The sequence below is a fragment of the Macaca mulatta genome, chromosome 17 (assembly GCF_049350105.2).
Source record: "Macaca mulatta isolate MMU2019108-1 chromosome 17, T2T-MMU8v2.0, whole genome shotgun sequence".
NCBI lineage: Eukaryota > Metazoa > Chordata > Mammalia > Primates > Cercopithecidae > Macaca > Macaca mulatta.
This window is the reverse complement of record NC_133422.1, coordinates 89,983,183-90,006,583: the sequence shown is the minus strand read 5'-3', so window position 1 is coordinate 90,006,583 and position 23,401 is coordinate 89,983,183. Positions and strand designations below refer to the sequence as shown.

At 45.4% G+C, this 23,401-nt stretch overlaps 1 protein-coding gene across 5 annotated transcripts in view; it reads left to right on the top strand.

Moving 5' to 3' along the window:
- Window positions 1-23,401, top strand: part of ABCC4 (ATP binding cassette subfamily C member 4) — a 291,680-nt gene that overhangs the window by 35,408 nt on the left and 232,871 nt on the right. For 3 of the 5 annotated variants that reach the window (XM_028837214.2, XM_028837213.2, XM_028837212.2), the window contains exons 2-3: window positions 20,575-20,685; window positions 21,350-21,470. In XM_028837214.2, coding sequence (XP_028693047.2) covers window positions 20,575-20,685; window positions 21,350-21,470 — 232 coding nt within the window. Of the gene's footprint in view, window positions 1-1,450; window positions 1,604-20,574; window positions 20,686-21,349; window positions 21,471-23,401 lie in introns of all 5 variants that reach the window. The other 2 variants (XM_077973860.1, XM_015121314.3) reach the window with 1 other exon arrangement.

Below are 23,401 nucleotides of genomic sequence, written 5' to 3'. Positions count from 1 at the left end.
AGGGACCACACTTCTATTACTTGGGGAATTCCAAGTATTTGGAGGAACCAGGGACAAAACCCAGCCAAATTCTTTATTACGTGAGTTCCTTCCCTTCCACTCCTTAGTCTTCATTTCTCTGGCCCTGTTTACTTTGACCACCCAGCCCCTTGTCACTGTGCCTATAGAACTTTGCAGAAGACAAGTCAGGGGAGCTGGTGTATTAGTCCATTTTCACACTGCTGATAAAGACATACCCAAGACTGGGCAGTTTACAAAAGAAAGTGGTTTAATGGACAGTTCCAATGTGGCTGGGGAGGTCTCACAATCCTGGCAGAAGCAAAAGGCACATCTCACATGGCGGCAGACAAGAGAACTTATGTAGGGAAACTCCACTTTATAAAACCAGCAGATCTCTTGAGACCTATTCACTATCATGGGAATAGCATGGGAAAGATCTGCCCCCATGATTCAGTTACCTCCTACCAGGGCCCTCCCACAACACGTGGGAATTGTGGGAGCTATAATTCAAGATGAGATTTGATGGCCAGGTGCGATGGCTTACGACTGTAGTCCCAGCACTTTGGGAGGCCGAGGTGGGCGGATCACTTGAGATCAGGAGTTTGAGACCAGCCTGTCCAACATAACATGGTGAAACCCCATCTCTACTAAAAATACAAAACAAATTAGCTGGACATGGTGGCAGGCGCCTGTAATCACAGCTACTTGAGAGGCTGAAGCAAGAGAATCACTTGAACCTGGGAGGTGGAGGTTGCAGTGAGCTGAGATGGCACCACTGCACTCCAGCCTTGGTGACAGAGTGAAACTCCGTCTCAAAAAAAAGATGAGATTTGAGTGGAGACAGAGTGAAACTCTGTCTCAAAAAAGAAAAAAAACAAAGAGATTTGAGTGAGGATACAGCCAAACCATATCAGCTGGTAATGCAGCACACAGAAATAGGAGAGAGCCCAGGGGGCAATGTTACCTAGGCACTCTCGCCAAAGGGATAATGCCCCACTTCCTAATGGGGGAAGATGGCCTGGCAGGCTCCCGAGAGCCTGTCACTTGTTGGTGCGAGGGCTCTGAACTCTGCTGTCTGGACGAGTCTCAGCCCTGTCACATGCAACCTGCATGCCCCAGGACAGCTACATGTCTGCCATATGCCTGAGTTTTCCCATCCATAGGGAATGGTGATAACGACACTGCATCATTTTGCTGAGGCTGCCGTAACAAATTCCTACACACTTGGTTGTTTAAGACAATAGAAATTTATTCTCTTACAGTTCAGGAGGCCAGAAGGTAAAAAATCCAGGTCTAGGCAGGGCTGTGTTCCCTCGATAAGGTGGGGTGAATATTCCTTGCCTCTCCCAGCTTCTGGTGGCTCCCAGCAGTCGTTGGTGTCCTTCACTTGTGTCTGCATCACTTGAGTCTCTACCTGTGTTTACACCTCCTTCTCTTCTGTCTGTCCCAGGTCTCCCCTGCCTCTTTCTTGGAAGGACACTTGTCATTGGATTTAGGACCCACTTGGATAATCCAGGATGATGTCTTCACTCCAATGTCCTCAGTTTAATTCCATGTGCAAATACACTTTTTCCAAATAACATTCAGTCCTTTACCATGAAAGGTAATACTCACAGGTACTGGGGGTCAGGACTTGGGCATATCTTTTTGGGACCACCATTAAACCCCCTTCAGGAGCCTACTTCACAGGATTGTGAGGATTGCCTCAAAATGCTTGAACCGGTGCCGGGCACACACTAAGTGCTGTTAAGTGCTGGTGACCGGTGGGGACAGATACAGCCCGATCTTTTGTGTAATCTTGACTCCTTATTTCCCCTTATTTTAATCTTTTCCCCTTCACAGTTATCTAAGTGTACGTGGGGTACGCATATTTAATTTTCATACTAAGAGATTTTTTCAATCTGTATGGAAGCCATGTACTTGCCTCTCCTTCAGGGCTGGGATTTTTTTCATTTTGCTGGCTGTGAGCACACACACAAGCCCGCAGGTGCCTAAGCCTCTTGTATGCGTGTTTTGAACTGTGTCCTCTGAGTTATGTGTCTAGGTGCATGCCCTCTTGTTAGTGTGGGTCTCCTTCCCCGCTGTAGCACTTCCTAATGTTAGGCATTTGTCCGTTACAGCAGCTATTCAGTGATTTCCTACTTGCTCAAATTCCTGTCCTCAAGCAATCCTTGAGCCTCAGCCTCCCAAAGGGTTGGGATTATAGGCATGAGCCACTGCACCTGGCTAATTTCGTGTTTTACCTCGTTAACCTTTTATTTTTATACTTTTAATCTTTTTTTTTTCTTCTTGTGTCATGCTTTTAAACCAGTACTCTAGAGTTTTCATCATTGTCTTTTAAATATTTTAACATCTGGTAGTGTCTTTTAACTTTTTATTTTGAAATAATTCAACCTGATGAAAAAGTGCAAGGGTGGTACATACATACCACTCCTGTATACCCTTCATCCAGATTCCCTAATGTTAACTTCTACCATAGTTGTCATTGTCTCTTTCTCTGTTTATACATATTATCCTTTGTTATCTGAACTACTTGAAAGTGGATTGTAGTCTGGACGTGGTTGTTCCCACCTGTAATCTTAGCACTTTGGGAGGCTGAGGTGGTTGGATCACCTGAGGTCAGGAGTTCGAGACGAGCCTGGCCAACATGATGAAACCCTGTCCCTACTAAAAATACAAAAAATTAGCCAGGTGTGGTGGTGTGCGCCTGTAATCCCAGCTACTTGGGAAGCTGAGGCAGGAGAATCGCTTGAACTCAGGAAGCAGAGGTTGCAGTGAGCCGAGATCGCACTTCACTCCAGTCTGAGGGAGAGAGCAAAACTCGGTCTCAAAAAAAAAAAATAAATAAAGTGGATTGTAGACATGAGGCCCCTTACACCTAAATATTTTAGTGCATGTGTCTTAAATAAAAGGGCACTTTCCATCGTAGTTACAGAACACCCAACAAAATTCAGAAATTTATCTTCAAACTCCATAACCAGTTTCCCTGTATTAGTTTTTTGGGCCCAAGATCCTATAATGTCTTTGGCTGTCATATTTCTTTAGTATCCTTTAGTCTGGAACACTTTTGCAGTCTTTTCTTGTCTCTCATGTCCTTGATAATTTGAAAAATATTCAGGTCATCACATTCTAGAATATTCTTCAAAGATGCAAAAAAATGTGATGTGACCTCATAGCAGAAATACCATAAAAATAAATACAGTATCCTCAGTGCATCGTATCCGGAGGCACACAATGGTGATGGTAACTGTTATCACTTGGTTAAGGTCGTGTCTGCCAGGTTTCCCTGTTCTAAAGTTGATTATGCAATACTTTATTCTTTTAAATACGTGTTTTATGGGGAGATAATTGGAGGCTATGAAAATATCTTACTTCCCATGAATCTTTTACCCACTGATTTTAGCAACCATGGATGGCTTTTCAATAAGTAAATCACTTATTACTGTGGAAGTTGCCAAATGACGATTTTTTTTTTCTGATTCTATTGTTAATTCTGATCTTAATTGTTTGGCATTCTATAGTAAGAAATATTCTGTTTCCCTCATTTATTCACTCATTTATTTATAGCATTATGGGCTTATGAATAATTTTATTTGTTGGATTTGAATCCATTACACTTATGATTTATTTTGGTGCTCAGATTACCCCAGGTTTGGCCATTGGGAGCTCCTGTGTCCTTTGGACATGTTTTGGGATTCTTTGAACATTTCCTTACTTCTGTGGCACAAAAAGGTAGTCCAGACATGTCGTGTACTTTTTTTTTTTTTTTTTTTAGACAGAGTCTAGCCCAGGCTGGAGTGCAGTGGTGTGATCTCAGCTCACTGCAAGCTCCGCCTCCTGGGTTCACACCATTCTCCTGCCTCAGCCTCCCGAGCAGCTGGGACTACAGGCGCTCACCACTATGCCTGGCTAATTTATTTGTAGTATCAGTAGAGACAGGGTTTCACCATGTTAGCCAGGATGATCTCGGTCTCCTGACCTTGTGATCCACCGGTCTCGGCCTCCCAAAGTGCTGGGATTACAGGCGTGAGCCACTGCGCCCGACCATCTTGTACTTCTTTTTCCCCAATCTTGGATTCAGCCATTTCTCCAAGGAACCTCTGCATTAAAAAAAAAGTTACATGTTCTTTTTAATAAGTGGATACTGTATTTAGAAACAGTGCTGGGCACTATGCACATTTTTTTTTTTTTTTTTTGAGACGGAGTTTCACTCTGTTACCCAGACTGGAGTGCAGTGGCATGATCTCGGCTCACTGTAACCTCTGCTTCCTGGGTTCAAGCAATTCTCCTGCCTCAGTCTCTCAAGTAGCTAGGATTACAGGCGCATGCCACTACGCCTGGCTAAATTTTGTATTTTTAGTAGAGATAGGGTTTCACCATGTTGGCTAGGCCGGTCTTGAACTCCTGACCTCAGGTGATCCACCCACCTTGGCCTCCCAAAGTGCTGGGATTACAGGCATGAGCCACCGTGCCCGGCCTAGGCATATTTATTGTTATGGGATCTCATTGCTTCTAGGCACTCTAAGCAGACAAAGCTAGGATGTATTTGCATACACAGATCAACACATATTATTTATATATTTGTGTGTATGTGTATATACACATACAGACATATGCATGTGCAGTTGGTTCTTGTTACTAGTGGAGCTCTATAAAGTCTCCACAAACACAGGACTAGTGAACACTGAACCATTGCTTCCAGGGGAAATACAGGGTTAGGTTCCTATGCGCCTTTGGTCACATGTTTGTCAGCCATTTAATATATAACCTTGTTTTATGCATGTTTCTGCTTAGAGACACTTTATTTAATATATAGTTAATTCATTAACTTTGAATTAACAGCCAGCAGCACTATAGCTCATGCCTGAAGGAAGCTTCTATAACACACGTTTTTTCTGTAGGGCACATGACAGACCTCTTGCGCTTTGATGCACCAGACTGCACTTGAGCGTGATGCTTGGGGCCATTGTAGACAGCGAAGTCACCCACAAAAATCCCCAGAATGTGAAGAACATGGTACTGAACATCCCACAAAAGGATACTTGTTTCTACTCTAAGAGCGGGAATAAGAAGGCAGAGTGTCGGCTGGGTGTGGTGGCTCACACCTGTAATCCCAGCACAGGTGGCATTGTAATCACACCTAGGGAGGCCTAGGTGGCTGGATCGCTTGAGGTCAGGAGTTCGAGACCAGCCTTGCCAACATGGTGAAACCCCATCTCTACTAAAAACACCAAAAATTAGCCGGGCTTGGTGGCATGTGTCTGTAACCCCAGCTACTCGGGAGGATGAAGCAGGAGAATCGCTTGAACCCAGGAAGCAGAGGTTGCAGTGTGTCAAGATTATGCCACTGCACTCCAGCCTGGGCGACAGAGTGAGACTCTTGTCTTGGGGGGGAGAAAAGAAAAAAAAAAGTCTAAGTGTCATTTCGTTTGACTTCAGCTGGGAGCATGCATGTTGGGTGACTCAGATATTTTGCTGCTCTGTGCACGTCTGTGAAGGACTGCAGGATACCTGGAGGACTGATTTTTTAATTTAGCAAGTAGGCAAACTCGCAAGTACAAGATTTGTCACTAAAGAGCATCAAGTGTATATTGATTTCTCTATCTTTATTTCGGTATCTATTTATATAGATGTGTATTAGGAAACACATTAGGTAGACTTCACACCAGGGCTTCAAATCACAGTTCAAAATCTCATGCTTTGTTCTGGCTTTCCCTCTTTCCGTATTTGTGTCTTCATCCTTCAGTAGTGAGAAACTTGACTCCTGCTGTCCTCAACACCTTGACTTCTTTGCTCAGTCCTCTTGTTTCTCACCAGGGCCCCAGCCACACGGGCCGTCTACTTGCAGGGCATGTTCCTTGGACCTGGTGTGCGGGGCTCCAGGGCTGTGCTCCCAGGCTGCTGCTTGTGAACTTGCGGAGAGCTGCCCCCCAGGCATGTTGCCCTAGGCTGGCCTCCCAACCTAGTGGATACTTCTTTTGATCATTGTTCACTGTAACCTCAAGCCCCTGGGCTCAAGCATCCCTCCTACCTCAGCCTCCAGAGTGGCTAGGACTACAGATGCGTGCCACTGTGCCCAGCCAATTAATTAATTAATTAATTAATTTTTTTTTTTGTGGAGATAAGGTCTCACTATGTTGCCCAGGCTGGTCTTGAACATTTGGGCTCAAGAGATCCCCCTGCCTCAGTCTCCCAAAGCATTGGTATTATAGGCATGAGCCACCATGCCTGGCTTGAAGTTAGTTTCTTATTAATGTTTTCAGTATCATTAGACTATAGTAATGCAGTAGATTTTTGACTGTTTATTGGTATTGTACATCTTGCAACCCTAATGTGCTAGCTTACTGTCTTCAGTCAATGTAGGATTGGAGTTCTAATTGTGTAAAACTCTCTGTATATAAGGTTTATTACTTTGTGTTTTTTCTTCAATAGCCATGTCACCATTAATACTAGTAAATGGATGAGCCGTTCCTTTGTAATATCTTATTTTAATGACAATGAATTTAAGGTATGTTTTGCTGATAAGAAGAGCTGCTCATGGATACAGCTTTTTATGTTACTGCTGTGCTGGTTCTAGGTAATTTCTTTTTTTTGACACGGAGTCTTGCTCTGTCACGTAGGCTGGAGTGCAGTGGTGTGATTTTGGCTCGCTGCAACATCCGCCTGTCGGGTTCAAGCAATTCTTCTGCCTCAGCTTCCTGAGTAGCTGGGATTACAGGTGCACACCACACCCAGCTAATTTTTGTATTTGTAGTAGAGATGGGGTTTCGCCATTTTGGTCAAGGCTGGTCTTGAACTCCTGACCTCAGGTGATCTGCCCACCTTGGCCTCCCAAAATGCTGGGATTAAAGGTGTGAGCCACTGGGCCTGGCAGTTCTTAAAAAATTTGATTGAGAGTTGCTTCTTCCTTTTCTATGAAATATGACATTTACAAAATTGTTTTTGAAAGGATGACTTGCGTTGCGATGTTTTTCTTGTTTTGAGGTCCTAGAGTAAATTAGAAATAGGATGTGGAATTTTAAACTGACTTCTTGTGCATCTGCTTATTTTTGTGGTAGAGTCGCAGAGTTACGACCAAGCAGGGGAGGTGAGATTTGTGCAGGCTGGGGTGTTGGGAGCGTGAAGTGATCTAGTTTGCTTGAATGAAAGGATGAGACTCGCTGTATTGGTGAAGTTTCTTTCAAATCCAATTTCTAACTGGTTTGTTTGCTGTCCACAGTTCATCATGTACAGAGTAGCTTAAAAACATTCACAATTTCCCTGTTATCTTTAGGATAAAGTCCAAATTTCTGAGTTTAGAACACAAGACCTTTGATTACCCCATTATCACCCCAAACCCCATGCAGCATTTTCTCTGCTGTCTCTAAACAATAAGTCTCGGCTGTGTGGCTCCGTTTTTCTGGAAAGCTTGTCCCTTCTTCCTCCTTTGTCTTCTCAGTAAACTCCAAATTCTTTCCCTAAAGTTTGCTCAAACTTTGTCCCTTTCTCCAAACCCTCTCCAACTTCCCAGGTATCTACCTACACCCTCTTTCTTCTCTGTACCGTACAAATGGTTCCCAGACCTGGCCGATGACCAGGATGTGCTGGGTGAGGGGAACTCTTTAAGGACCACCACTTGGGCTTCATCTTGGCTTGTTCTGATTCAGTCATTTGGGATTGGGCTCTAGGTGTTTGTGGGTTTTTGTTTTAAAATTCCCCAGGCATAATTGGGTAATGTATTAAAGTTGACTGAAAAACAAGAAACTCCCCAGTAAAACTCTCCAGGCTGAGGTAGGAATTTTGCTAATGAGCCAGAGTTGGGTTGGGAGTATTGGAGTAGATGCCAGACAAGTGCTTCCCATTTGGTGTGTCAAAGCAAGCTGTATGGCAGGTTCTCAAACCTGAACCTGCATCCGCATCACCTGGAGAACATCAGAAGATACGGATTGCAGGACCCCACTCTCAGAGTTCCTGATTCATAGACCTGGAGTGGGTCATGAGAATTTGCATTTCTAACTCTTCAGGGGATTCTGGTGCTGCTGGTCCAGATATCACACTTTGAGAACCTCTGCTGTACAGAAGATGAGTCTGGTGAGCTGGGATGTTGAACCCTTAGCATAATAGAGACCTAAAGAAAGCCCACAAGTAGAGTCTGTGCATAGCCTGTGACCACATGTGTCCCATCTTTTTTTTTTTTTTTTTTTTAATTTCCCACACTACACAGATGTTGTATGTCCCATCTTACTGTAATTCTTTGTTAACATAGATGCCTTGAACTCTTGGAGTGGAATTGAACCGGTGGATTTACTAATGGGTTTATATCATTTGCTAATGTGGCTGAAAGACTGCTGTCATCGTCTTGTGACTTCTGCCTGGGGCCAACATTTGATGTAAGATTCTATAGCCTGTCCAGAAAGGCTATAGAAGACCTTAGTGCAGTGGTTCTCATCCCTGTGATTTTGCCACCCTGGCATTTCCTCAGATAATTTTAGTTGTCAGGACTTGGGATGGGGATGCTGTTGGCTTCTTGAGGGTGGAATCCAGGGATGCTGTTAACCATCCTACAGTGCACAGGATGGCACCCCCAACAAAGAGTTATTCAGCTCCAAATGCCAGTAGTGCCAAGGCTGAAAACACTTGCCCTAGGGGAAGGTCTCTTTCTCTCTCTGTCTCTTTTTCTTTCTCTCTTCTTTCTTTCTTTCTTTCCTTTCATTCCTTTCTTTTCTTTCTTTCTTTCCTTCTTTCCGGAGTTTCACTCTTGTTACCCAGGCTGGAGTGCAATGGTGCGATCTCAGCTCACCACAACCTCCTCTTCCCTGGTTCAAGTGAGTCTCCTGCCTCAACCTCCCGAGTAGCTGGGATTACAGGCATGTGCCACCACGCCCGGCTAATTTTGTATTTTTAGTAGACACAGGGTTTCTACATGTTTGTCAGGCTGGTCTCGAGCTCCCAACCTCAGGTGATCCACCTGCCTTGGCCTCCCAAAGTGTGGGATTACAGGCATGAGCCACCGCGCCCGGCTGGGGGAAGGCGTTTCTAATGAAGTAGAGTAGGTCTTCTGTGAGATCTGTCACTGGGTCTCCCTGCACCCAGCTCCTGCTCTCCAGAGTCCCTGACTCTGAGCAGCCTACCTTCCTCTCCACCCTGCCCCAGTGCAGCCCCGAGGCTGGGCCCAGGAGCCTCCCACAGCCAGGGCTGGCAGACTCTTCAAGGAGAACTAACCAATGGTTAATAATTTGCCACACCTGGAACTACTTTGAAATGCATTATTCTTTCAATAATAAATGACTTATTGAGTGAGGCTAGAGCATCTGTTGAATCATTTACTGACCTCAGGTGACCTGCACATTCCCCTTCTCCTGCAGGCACTTAAAGAGGGTTGCTGGGCCCCAGATGTGGGTATTCTCTGCTGCTGCTCCTCAGCCTGGGTGGAGAGTCATTCACTCGTTCACCCCACACAGTTCTAAGCAGCTCGCCTGGTCCCTGGCCCAGTGAACAGCATAAAAAAATCCTGCCCTAAGCGAGCTTTTGTTCTAGAGGGGAAAGTGACAAAATAGTTAAGTGCATTATTTTTTATCTATACAAATAGATTGTAGTAAATGGGTGAAGAAAGTGAGAATGAGGATATAAATGATCGACAATGAGGGTATGTTTGGTTTTTTGTACACAAGGGTAGGACTTTCTGGAGACTGAGACCTGCAGGAGAGAAGATCTAATTGTGGGAGAAGATGGAGAAACGCATTTGCTCGCAGGCAAGGGGACAGGCAAACGGGAGTGTGGGATACTGTCAGAAACACATCAGGCCAGGGTGGCTGGAACACTGAATGAAGGGGACCCAGTCAAGTACAGCACCCCATCATGAGTTTCATTGTTTTTCTACTGCAGGAAAGCAGCATGGCGTGATATTTTTAAGAATCCACTCTGGCTTTTCTATTGAAAGGGAAACCAAGGGTGAATGTGGGTAGGTCAGCTAGCAGGCTGTTGGGGCCCTGAAAATTCATGACGCCTTGGGCCACAGTGATGGAGGCAAAGATGTAGAGAGAAAGGGTTATTGTTGGGACAAATGCGCCTGGAAAGGCAGGTTGGAGCTCTTGCAGGCATGTGTGGGCTCATATAGGTGAGGCATATGTGTGGGGCATGGCTGCGCACTGAGTGACATGACACATGTCTTAAAGGCACACATGTTTATTTCCCAGGGACAGATAAATTTTGAGCAGTCTGGGAAAGCATCAAGGTAACTGACTAAATTCTGTCAGTTTAGCCTTGAGAAGTGTGAATTACATGTTCACATGCATGTAATTCAGCTTCCAAAGCAATTCTTTGACCCCAGTGAAGCACAGTTGACCCTTAAACAACAAGGGTTTGAACTGCAAGAGTCCACTTATGTGCAGATTTTCTTTTTTCTTTTCTCTTTTCTTTTCCTTTCCCTCCCTCCCTCCCTTCCTTCCTTTCTTTCCTTTCCCCTTCCTTCCTTCCTTCCTTCCTTCCTTCCTTCCTTCCTTCCTTCCTTCCTTCCTCTCTCTCTCTCTCTCGTTCTTTCTTCCTTTCTTCCTCTTTCTTTCTTCCTTCCTTCCTTTCTTTTTTTTTTTTTTTTTTTGAGATGAAGTCTCGCTCTGTCACCCAGGCTGGAGTGCAATGGCATGATCGTGGCTCACTCTAACCTCCACCTCCTGGGTTCAAGCGATTGTCCTCTCTCAGCCTGCTGAGGTGCTGGGATGTGCACTGCCATGTCCAGCTAATTTTTCTGTATTTTCATAGAGACAGGGTTTCACCATGTTGGCCAGGCTGGTTTTCAACTCCTGACCCCAGGTGAACCATCTGCCTCAGCCTCCCAAAGTGCTGGGATTACAGGCATGAGCTGTGCCCAGCCTACATGCAGATTTTGTTCAGCTTCTTCCACCTCTGAGACAGCAAGGCCAATACCTCATCTTCCTCTTCCTCTTCAGCCTACTCAACACGAAGATGATGAGAATGAAGACCTTGATGATCCACTTCCATGTGTATCTTCTCCTCAATGATTTTCCACAATGATTGTCTTAATGACAGTTTCCTTTCTCTAGCTTACTTTGTTGTAAGAATGTAGTATATAATGCACAGAGCATACGAAATATGTGTTCATCAACTTTATGTTACTGACAAGGCTACCAGCCAGGAGTAGGCTATTACTAGTTAAGGTTTTGGGGAGTCAAAAATTATATGTGGTTTTTTGGTTGCACAGGGGGTTGGCACCCCAACCCCTGCATTGTTAAAGGATCAATTGTATATTATTCCCTGTGCTTCTTGGTGCACAAATTTAAATGAGTAGCTTCTGATGCTCACTTTGTTAAGCAGTCTTATTCCTTAGTCTGGCAAGTGGTTCTGTGAGCTTGGAAGCAAGAGAGAGCTATGTCATCTCTTATGGGAGATGAAGTTTAATCGTTTGGAAGAAAGTGCTTGATTTGAACAGGCACTGATTAATGTCTAGATTTTTTTTCCTTCCTTCCTTCCTTCCTTCCTTCCTTCCTTCCTTCCTTCCTTCCTTCCTTCCTTCCTTCCTTCCTCCCTCCCTCCCTCCCTCCCTCCCTCCCTCCCTCCCTCTCTCCCTTCCTCCCTCCCTCCCTCCCTTCCTTTCCTTCCTTTCCTTCCTTTCCTTCCTTTCCTTCCTGACAGGGTCTCACTCTGTCACCCAGGCTGGAGTGCAATGACACAATCACAGCTCACTGCAGCCTTTACTTCCCAGGCTCAGGTGATTCTACCACCTCAGCCTCCTGAGTAGCTGGGACTACAGGTGCATGCCACCATGCCTGGCCAGTTTTTTGTATGTTTTTGTCGAGACAGGGTTTTGCCATGTTGCCCAGGCTGATCTCAAACTACTGGGCTCAAGCGATTTTCCTGCCTTTGCCTCCCAAAGTGTTGGGATTACAGGCGTGAGCCATAGTCCCTGGCCAATGGCTGATTTTCAGGGAGTCAGCCTCATACACTGATGGGCTCAGAAGGATCTTGGCGACAGTGAGCTCTGCATCTAGTAGGTGCCACGCGGGCCTTGCTGACTATATAGTATGGCATCTCTGGCTAGTCGTCAGATCCTTCACTTGCTAGTTGCAATGAACAATGCTTTCATCTCCTCATGAGTCAGCCACATGACTGGGGCAGCAGAAATAATTAATATCCTACTCCCTTAGCCGGGCGTGATGGCACGCACCTCTAGTGTCAGCTATGTGAGAGGGTCGCTTGAGCCCAGGAGTTTCAGGTTACAATGAGCTATGATTATGCCACTGCGCCCCAGGATGGGTGGCAAAGTGAGACCCTGGGTGGCAAAGTGTCTCTCAAAAAAAAAAACTTACTCGCATTTCTTCATTTTATCGTTACTAAATTGTGTACAAATATGCCAAGTGCATCTTTTTTTAAGGAAGAAGACTAAGACGGTTAATCATGCACAATGGCTGTAGATTCTCAGTACTGGTTGTCGTGTGGGAAAGTGCTGGAAAGATGGGATTATAAAATGAGGGCCCTGTGAAGAAGTGAAAGGCATGGATTAGCTGGTGGGAGAACAGGGAGACAAGAAGGCCGTGGATGAACCAGAGAAGGCTTTGAAGCTCCATGGTAGGAAATCTCTGAGGTGCCTATGGCACAGAAGGACCCATGTTGAACCCAGAGTGCGGGTGTGGAGGGGGGTTTGGAGGACCCAGGAGAGAGGTGGACAGGGCCCACATTGCCTGTTGCTTAGGTTGATATAGAAAGAACAGGTAGTAGAGTGAAGTGGGAAGGGATGAGAAAATGGGCTTTGAGCATGTTTTAGGAATGGAGGAACGTTAGAGGAATAATAACAGAAGAAGATCACAGCTTGACGGGTGCCACCTGAGTTTAATTTACTTGGCCATGAGCCAAGATAACTGGGTTGGGACCATGTCGAACACCTGTGGTGTGGGTGCTCCACCCTCACGCGAGATCCATTCCAGCGATTCCTGTGCCTGGTGAGCATTGAACTTTAGGGCATGGAGAATGGCTATTTCGGCTGTAGAGAATGGGAGGAGATTGAAGAAATCAGGTGTGTCGGGCTCCCCTTGGAGCCAGGCCATGGGAAACTTTATAAGGACAGAGGCCCTGGTGAACTTGGAAGGATTTTGTTTCTTTTGGGCATGCAGGGTTTGGGGTCTGAGCAGAATTGCTGGAGCGTTAATGAGAAGCTGTGCTGGCGATGTGCTGCACCATTCCTTCCCCGCCAGCACTCAGTTAATGCACATTTGCACCGGTGTGTGTCCTTGCACCCTCTTTCTGAAACCCATTTGCAGAATCCAGGCCTTTAGGAAACTTTTGCTATTGCAGACTTATTTATAGCTGTAAGTTATTTAATATTTATATTTGTAACTGAGAATTTGATACCATGGACTCGTAATGGATTTTGGAGTTTAAATATGTTAAAATAGGTAATTTTTAGAGGATGTGTTCATTCATGTGACAAATCTGGGTGACTTCTGTGTACCCAGCACGTTCTAGGTGTGGGTGGCTTAGAAGCAGACAACAGAAAAACCCCATCCTTGTGGAGCCTGGATGCTTCCGGAGGAAAACATGATTTCAAAAAGAGTGAAATGTAATAGCCCTTCTAATGTTGACAGGTGCTGAGTAGAAAATTTAAGCGTGGGCAGGGGTAGAGGGTGAGCCTCACAGGGTCAGTGTGACTGTTTCTGGATATGCTTTGCAGGTTGAAATAATAGGACTTGCTGATGGCTTAGATATGTCCTATCTGAGAGTGACAGAGTAGGGATGGCCTGCAGGGTCACCTGAAGGTTTTCTTTTTTTTTGGAAAATCTGGGCAAGGGGAAAGATGTGACGGCTGATAACTGAGAGGGAGAAGCCTGGGAGGAGCAGGATGTTTTTGTGGGATGATAAGGTGTTCTGTTTGGACACTGTTTAGTTTGATATGCTTATCAGACACCCAAGAGGAGGAGGTGTTGAATCAGCAGTTGGTTATGAGTCAGGGGTTTTGTATGGGCCCTTAGGCACTCGCCATGTTTTTTATTTTTATTTATTTTTTTTAGCACAATTATGACCATCATTTCAGAAAACTATTTTATATATGTAAAGAGGTTGAAAGCTTATTAAGACTAGATTTAGAAAAAAAAGAAACATATAATACTCTGAGAAATTCTATGTGTAGTGTCAGGTAGAAAGTAAAGTGTTATCTAGTTCTGTTTATAAAACTCCCTTTAGGCCAGGCGCAGTGGCTCATGCCTATAACCCCAACACTTTGGGAGGCCAAGGTGGGAGGATTACTTGAGGCCAGGAGTTCGAGACCAGTCTAGGCAATATAGTGAGACTCTGTCTTTACAAAAATATACTTAAAAAAAAAATAGCTGGGCATGGTGGCATGTGTCTTGTTATCCCAGCTGCTTGGGAGGTCGAGGTGAGGGGACCACTTGAGCCTGGGAGGTTGAGGCTGTAGTGAGGTATGATTGTGTCACTGCACTCCAGCATGGGTGAGAGAGACCCTGTCTCAAAAAAAAAAGAAAAATCCGCTTTATACAAACATTTGCATGAGGGTATTGCCCACATTTGAAGGAACACTTAACCTTCCATGTATTATATTTATATGGAGACTTGTCTCTGAAGATGGGTTTTGGAGTTTAACTATATTAAATTTGTTTTTTTTTTGACGGGGCCTTGCTCTGTCGCCCAGGCTGGAGTGCAGTGGTGTAATCTCGGCTCACTGCAACCTCCGCCTCCTGGGCTTAAGTGATTCTCCTACCTCAGCCTCCCGAGCAGCTGGGATTACAGGTGTCCTCCACCACACCCAGCTAATTTTTGTATTTTTAGAAGAGATGAGGTTTCACCATGTTGGCCGGGCTGGTCTTGAGCTCCTGACCTCAAGTAATCCACCTTCCTTAGCCTCCCAAAATGCTGGGATCACAGGTGTGAGCCATCATGCCAGGCCAAATCTGGGGATTTCTGGAGGATGTGCTCATTCATGTGACAAATCTAGGTGCCTTCTATGTGCCCAGCATGTTCTAGGTGACGATGGCTTAGCAGCAAACAAAACAGAAAAACCCCATCCTTGTGGAGCCTAGATGCTCTGGGGAGAAAGCATGAGTTTTTGAAAAAGTGAAGTGTGACAGCCTTTCAAATGGTGACAGATGCTACAGAGAAAATTTAAGTGTGGGTAAAGGCAGAGGGTGAGCCTCATGGGGGTGGTCAGTGTGCAAAATGGAAACTCAGCATCATTTCTTCATTGGGGCTGTTTTGGAGAAAGCCCGGGGCGAGCATGGTTGGCCGTGCACTAACCTTTCTATTGTGGAGGCGTGGGGAGGGGAGAGGCATTCTCAGGTGTTTTCCTTAGAAACACAGGAAGGTGAGGAAGAACGGTGGAAACTGAATGAAGAACAAAAGGCATTCAGATTTAAAGATACCAAGATGAGAAGTTCAGAGTCTCAGGTGGTCACCAGGCAGCAGATACTGTTTAAAATAGGTGTTGAATTCCTGGCACCAGAATTCTAGTCCTTTACTATTTTGTGGCTTCCAAATAGAGAAAGTTCATGGAAGGAAGCATTAAGGGCATCTAGTTAAAGTCCTGTGTATCTATTTCTCCCTATAGAAGTACAGTAGTCCCCCCAGTCCGAGGAGGCAGGGGAACTACCCTCATCCAAGACCCTCAGTGGCTGCCTAAAGCCGTGGATAGTGCTGAACCCTAGTAGTTTTTTTTTTCTACTTACACATATCTTTGTTTGTTTGTTTTGTTTTTGAGACAGTCTCGCTCTGTCGCCCAGGCTGGAGTGCAATGGTGCGATCTTGGTTTACTGCAACTTCTGCCTTCCAGTTTCAAGCAATTCTGCCTCAGCCTCCCAAGTAGCTGGGATCACAGGTGCCTGCCACCACGCCTGGGTAATTTTTGTATTTTGGTAGAGATGGGGTTTCACCATGCTGGCCAGGCTGGTCTTGAACTGCTGACCTCAGGTGATCCACCTGCCTTGGCCTCCCAAAGTGCTGGGATTACAGGCATGAGCCACCGCAGCTGGCCCTACTTACACATATCTATGGTAAAGTTTAATTTATAAATTGAACCCAGTAAGAGATTAACAATGATAATAAGAAAATGGAATCATTACAACAATATGCTGTTCACCATTTCATCGTTAGAAGATTCACTTTTAAACCAAATCTCAGCAACCTCAGCATACAATTTTTTTTTTTTCTTATTTCCTTTTCTTACTGGCTTGAGAACTTTCACCTTTTCATATAAAGGAAGGCCTTTGTGACTTCTCCTTGGCATATCCGAATGGCTAGCATCCTTGTACTTGCTCTTTGGGGTCATTAGTAAGTAAAATAAGGGTGACTTGAACACCAGTATTGTGATGCCATGACAGTAGATCTGATCGCCAGGGTGGCTAAGTGACTAAGGGTGGGTGGCGTCTGCAGTGTGGAAATGCTGGACAGAGGGGGGATTCCCATCCTGGATGGGTCTGTGGGAGATTTCATCATGCTGCTCAGAAGAGTGTGCGATTTAAAGCCTTAGGAATTATTTCTGGAATTTCCCATTTAATCTTTTCAGTCAACCATGGGTAACTCAACCTGTGGAAAGGGAAACCGTGGATATGGGGGGTTGACTATAGCAGCAAGAGACACGAGTGAACTCCTTCAGTGGGCTGCCTCAGGGGATTTCATTCAACCTGCCCTTAGCTTTCCTTGTTCTCTAAACTCTCAGCTTAGCTCGCAGCTTTGACCTTCTCCTGTGTGGGTCTGAGCGCAAACCTGCCTTCTCACTCACCTCCTGGATCCCATGATTCCAGGGCTAAGTTCAGGAGGTACAGAGCAGAGGTGCGCTTCCCTCCCTGGTTTCTTCTTTCAGTATTGTTTATTTCTAATAAAGGTGGGGAAACTTTTCTTCTTTGATCGACTGTAATTTTAGGGTTATGCAAATGCATAATCCATTGAAAAAGGTTTTATTAGGCTTGGCTTCTGAATAATATAAAATATTGAACTTGTCCATTAAACACAGAACAAGCTTGATTCAATGAGTATCAAGTAATGAAATAATATTTTAGTTCCATCTCAGCCAGTTGTTACAAAAAGGTCAGGAAAGAGGAGGAGAAGAGAAATAGAAAGGGCCTTGAGGGAATTAAGGAGGCAGAGAGGTCTAAAAGAGAGCTGAAAGGGGAAAAAAGGAGGGAGGGAAAGAGAAAGTGAGGGGATTTACCAAAGATAAGTTAGCTTTTATTTCCTCCTTTACTTGTAGATATGGGGAGCGTGAAGCTCATAGAAACTGAGGACTCTAGTCAGGGTCACAGAGACAGGGACCTGCGTTTTCCCCCTTATACCACATTAAGAAACCACTATTGGCCAAGCTTGGTGGCTCATGCCTGTAACCTCAGAATTTTGGGAGGCCAAAGTGGGAGGATCGCTTGAGCCCAGGAGTTCAATACCAGCTTAGGCAACATAGAGAGACCCAGTCTCTCTCAAAAATAAAAATATTAGCCAAGCACAGTGGCATGTGCCTGTACTCCTAGCTACTCGGGAGGTAGAGGCAGGAGGATTGCTTGAGTTCAGGAGTTTGAGGCTGCTGAGCTCTGATCTGATCTGAGTGAGCTCTGATCGCTTCACTATACTCCATCCAGCCTGGGCAACAGAGCAAGACTCCATCTCAAAAAAGAAAGAAGAGAAAAAAAAAAGAAACCAGTATTTAGAAATTTTCAAATCCTTGGGGAAAAAACAACAACAAAAACTCAGTGCAAACACCACCAACAATAAATAACAAAACTCTCTACTAACCCTTGTTTAAGACTCCTGCTTGCTGGAAATGATGCTGGGGGTTGTGATCCTGGGCGGAGAATGTCTCCTGTATTGCTGAAGCTGATGGCTTCCTGTGTGTGGCATTGAGCACGACTCTGCTATATTGAGTTTGTATTGAATTGTACCCTAGATCATTGCTCAAGGTACTCTACCCATCTGTCTTATTCAATAATACAATCATTCATTCTTTCCATAACTATTTATTATCTATCACATACCAGGCATAATGGGGATTCCAAATAACATGGGAGTAGTCATTGCCCTGAAAGTGCTGTACTGCTAGTAGGACAGTTATGAGGGAAGCGATGCTGCTGTACTAAGTATTGTGGAAGACGAGGGGGAGAAGAGACTATGTCTGAGGAGAGAAGGGCTATTGGGGCAGAATTGGGTGGAGGAAGGGCTCATTTGGTGGTGGTCTGGAATTGTTGACTAGACCCCTTCATGGATACATTGTTATTAAGGAGCCAATTGACTTAGACTTCCATGTATAAAGTCCTTACATAGATGGCTGAAGATAATTTAGTCTCTTGTCAAAGTAGACTTTTGTCATCAGGCAGAAGCCTTTAGCTCTTGATTGTACCCACATCTTTCAGCCCAGCTTTTTGAGATCTGGGCAGTGAGAGGGAGTAGGAGGGTCCTTGTTAAGTCCTCACTGATTTGTGTCATCCTCTAATAGAAGCTTTGGGTCTCTTCTGATTGCAGATACTTTAAGTCAACAGTGGCACCCCTCCTTGTAATATTTCTAAATATTATCCAGTTAAGTGTTCAGCCTGTGGAACAGAGTTACCATTCTCACTTTTCTTAATTTTTTAACTTCCTGGAGCCAATTTTATTCCCTGATTAGAAAAAAAAATTTCTTTAGTCCAAAAAGACACCAGTGCATTTTACTTAGAAGTCCTTGCTGAAATACACTGTATGATGTTCCGCCGGAAGGGAGGTCTCAGGCATGCAGAAATCATCTCAGGCATGTCTGGGAAACCCACCTAAGTTGAAGCTGAGCTGGTTAGGTTACAGTCTTCTGGACACACCTTGGAGGAGGTGGGGAGAAAGACGTGAGTTGATGAGTTCTTGCCATCGGGTTAATTAGATTTGCTAGTTTGGATCACCAGGAGGTTTCTGGGTTCCTGAACTTAACTTGGGTACCCCTGCAATGTGTGCTCCAATCTTAGGGGGCATTGAAAGCCCACCATTTAACTGCAGGCAGAAGCCACCAGGCAATGGGTTCCCCATGGGAAGGGCTTCCTAGATTAGACAATCCCCATAGTAAAACATGCCTTTAAAGGTGACACATGGCCAGACAAGACAGCCAACATGAAAGAAGTTTGTGTACTTGAGTAATTGCATCTATCAAAGTTATTAGAGGTTTCCTAATAGGGCACAGGCACAAACATATTTCTTTTTTTTTTTTAGACAAAGTCTTGCTCTTCTGCTCAGGCTGAAGTGCAGTGGCAATCACAGCTCACTGCAGCCTTGACCACCTGAGCTTAGTCCATCCTCCCACCTCAGCCTCTGGAATAGCTGGGATCACAGGCACACACCACTACACCTGGCTAAATTTTAATTATTTTATTTTTTATTTATATATATATATTTTTTGAGACAGTCTCATTCTGTTGCCCAGGCTGGAGTGCAGTGGCATCAATCTCAGCTCACTGCAACCTCTGCCTCCCAGGCTCAAGTGATTCTTGTGCCTCAGCCTCCCGAGTAGCTGGAACTGCAGGCGTATGTCACCACACCTCACTAATTTTTATATTTTCTTAGTAGAGATGGGGTTTTGCCAGACTGGTCTCGAGGCCTCGAGTGATCCGCCCACCTCAGCCACCCAAAGTGCTGCGGTTACAGGCATGAGCCACTGCCCAGACTTTTTCTTTTTAAACTTTTAGTAGAGATGGGGATCTCACTATGTTGTGTAGGCTGGTCTCAAACTCCTGGGTTCAAGCCACTCTCCCTCCTCAGCTTCCCAAAGCTCTGGAGTTACAGGTGTGAGCCACTATGCCTGGTGCATGTTAATTATTATCATTTAAATGGTTCCTCATGGATGATGACCATTTCGATTTTTTTTTTTAGTAAAAAGGATCTCACAATATTTGAATAAGTTCTTTCTCTCCTCTGCAAGAATACTATTTTTTCATTTTATAACTAATAAATAATTTGTACCTAGATAATTTTAGATTATGTAAATGTCCCATCAAACTTTCACTGACTGGTTTTAGCTTCCGTCGAAAATGTTTTCTAACCCATCATTCTTTATCTGAGAGCTTCTTCTTCCCCCATTTATGTCTCAGTAAGGATTCGTGGATTCTTTCGTTATTCAGTGGGTTAGAATTCATTGCTGTCATGATTTATTTGGATGCTTCCATTATCACAGACTCGTCTAGTGGGACCCCGTCCTCTGTTCTTTGGGCCCATCCTCTTGATTCCTTGAATGTTTCCTGATCTTACAGTATCTCATGGCCCCTCTTGTACTTTTTCTGCCCCAGCCTTGGAATCATCTATTTCTTCAAGAAGCCCTGGTTCCTTTTAGAGAATAATGGTATTGGAAACCAAGATCTGGGCACCAGCTCTCAGCTACTGGTGCGTCATTGCTTTTGGGGCCTCTCTGTGGTTAAAGCTAGGGACCGTGCGTGCGTGCGTGTGTGTGTGTGTGTGTGCGCGCGCATGTGCACACATGTTAATTTTTCTCTTTCTCTAGCTCTATATATTCATATCTCTCTGTCTATATAGAGCTATATGTATTTTAGAGGTAAGTTTAAGCCAAACCCACGGAGGTAGGGGTCTACTTAAGCACGGATGTGTAATTCCGGGTGTATGTCTCTTCTTTTCTCTTGTTGACAGGTGGCTCAATCCCTTGTTTAAGATTGGCCATAAACGGAGATTAGAGGAAGATGATATGTATTCAGTGCTACCAGAAGACCGCTCACAGCACCTTGGAGAGGAGTTGCAAGGGTAAGTGGGAGGCAGTAAAGTGGGCATTAAGGAAGCGTGGGTGTCTGTGTGTGGGGAGTGGGTTTTGCCTTCCTGAGTCCCGTCTGGAGCCTCTGTATACCCTTGAAGTGAATGTGTGTCACCTTCCTCAGGCTGCCCCTAGGCTCAGCCTACCATGGTAGCCTGGGGGAAACTCCTGAACTTCTGGATTCCAGAACTTAACTTGGGTACCCCTGCAATGTGTGCTCCAGTCTTAGGGGGCATTGAAAGCCCACCATTTAACTGCAGGCAGACGCCACCAGGCAATGGGTTCCCCATGGGAAGGGCCTCTGTAAAGGTTGGGGGAGCCAGCATCAAAGGCCCGAGATGCCTGAGGTCTGTCCCTGGAGGTGGAAGTGGTGTGGCTGGAGGAGGTTGTCCGGCTTATCTGTGCTGTGATGGGGCTTCAATCCAGCAAAGCTTGGCAGTAACTTGTTTCCCCAGACTTCCCCTCAAAGCCTGCTTTTCTGATGCTACAGTTTCTATACCACACATACCCTTCAGGAGCCCTGGGATCAATTAGCAGCATTTATGAGATAGTGACAAAATGCCCTGTGTTAAATGCCTACCTGTCACTCTGCCACCTCCCCTGTTTTATGTTGTGGCAGGGTACATTGTTATTTACAAAGCTTTTTCCTCATTGTAGGTTCTGGGATAAAGAAGTTTTAAGAGCTGAGAATGACGCACAGAAGCCTTCTTTAACAAGAGCAATCATAAAATGTTACTGGAAATCTTATTTAGTTTTGGGAATTTTTACATTAATTGAGGTAAAAGCTTTTACATACCGTGAATTGTTTTTCAGGACACATAGAGTAAACGTGCTCGCCATTGATGGTGCTGTAATGGATGGGGGAACAGAAGGGAGTAGTGGCCAGATGGGGTTTGAAGGTATTTTAAGGTCTAAGGATTAAACGTGTCTAGGAAGCATTAGGTAGTTAGTTCAGTGAGCGTATTTATCCAAGTGAATACTTAAATGACTAAAGCTCAAGGTCATTATTGTTTTTCTTGTAACCAATTAAAATGCAGTGTCATGGAAGAAGAGCATTTTATTCTATGGTAGGACAATGCTGGTGCTCAGTAAATGTTTTAAATGCTGAGTCACTCCTGATCCAAAGAGGATCCTACAGCCTCGAGGAGCACGTGCCCTGTGGTTTGGAGGAAGTGATTTTTGATCAGAGCCCAGAATAATGTAAGACACTTTACAGGTGCTCAACAAATAATTGTTCACCAAGCCAAATCTGATAAATGCTCTCCTGGAGAGGTATTGTCACCTCTCCCCTCTCAGGGAAACAGAGCTGAGGGCCTTGCACCTGGGCTGGCGGTGGTGCCCCAGAGGCTGGAGCTGGCTGAAGCACCCAAGAGCTACCCCCTCCCAGTGGGCCCAGGTGCTGGGAGCCAAAACCCCCTCTGGGAAGAAGGTCCGAGGACTGTGCTTCCCAGGGGATTCATCACACCCGTCCGGTGTGTCTTCCTTGCTGTCGGAGTGGATTGCCGGTTGGAAGGTAGAGTCTTGGTGCCTGGCCCTGCAGAGAGTATATAAATGGACATTCCATGAAAAATGAAAGGCAGAAAGCCGGAAGGGCAATGACCTCCATTACCCGGAAGGGCCTCTGTCGAGATCCTGCAGCCAGACAGTGTTCTGCCTAGGCACACTGCCAGGTAGCCTGTCTGTTCTGGTCTGCAGCCTGCTAGAGGGGATGCAGAGGGTCCTGCTTGGTGACTTGTGTCCTCTGTGCTACCGTAGGGATGTCAGTGGTCCATGAAAGTAAGAGGGGTGGATGTTGCTGTTGCTACAAAAGGGTGGCTTTAATTGTGGGTTGGGGAGTTGTCACGGTTCATTTTGTTGGGAATGAGGTGGGGGGAGTTGGTTTGTATGTGGGGGGTGTAGCTCCTGTTGAACATGCTTTTTTGTTGTGGAGGGCTCGGTGGACAGTGGGAGGCAGGTAGGTGCGCTCTGCCCTACACCAGAGGAATCTGTCAGACAACAGGGGACTGGACGGTCCTGGGAGATGGATGGTCTCATTGGTGACAAAGATGTGTTGGCCAGGGTGCCAGATGGTGAATGCCACCTTTGAGAGGGTACCCGCCCTGCCTGCATGCCGCTGTGGCTTTGTGGAGGACGGGGCGGACATGTAGAATAACCGGTGGAACTGACTTGAGGGTGGAAGAGGGTGTAGGAGCCCCTCAGGTTCTCCCAGCCCCTCTTCAACCTGTGCCGGGGTGTCCCAGCGATGGTGTTTCCCCATGGCCCCAATCAATCTCAGTTGGAAAGAAACAGAATGACAAGTTGCTGTCAATGCGGCCAGCGTGTGCAGGATTTCCTGGCCCAGTTTGGCTGTGCAACCTCAGAGAAGTTGTCTGGTAGCCGTGGAACCTCCGTAAGTGCCTGAGGCTCACACCAGCTGTCTGGTTAGGTGTAGTAGGAATGAATGGCCTCACATAGGTTTCGAGGCAGGCCTCCCTCAGCTACTTCCATTTCTCTAGTTTCCCTTTGTTACCAGCTGCTTATGAAATTGAAAACAGGATGATCTAGAAGGAACTGAGCTTTTCATGCTCAGGGCTGTCCGTGCTGTCATGGGCTGCCAGCCACTTGGGATGGGGTCTCTAATCCACAGATGGTGACTAGACTACAGTGAGATTTGGGTAAGCTTTTGGGAGAAGCAGGCACAGAAGTAGAGGCTGTGGAAATGTGAATTTC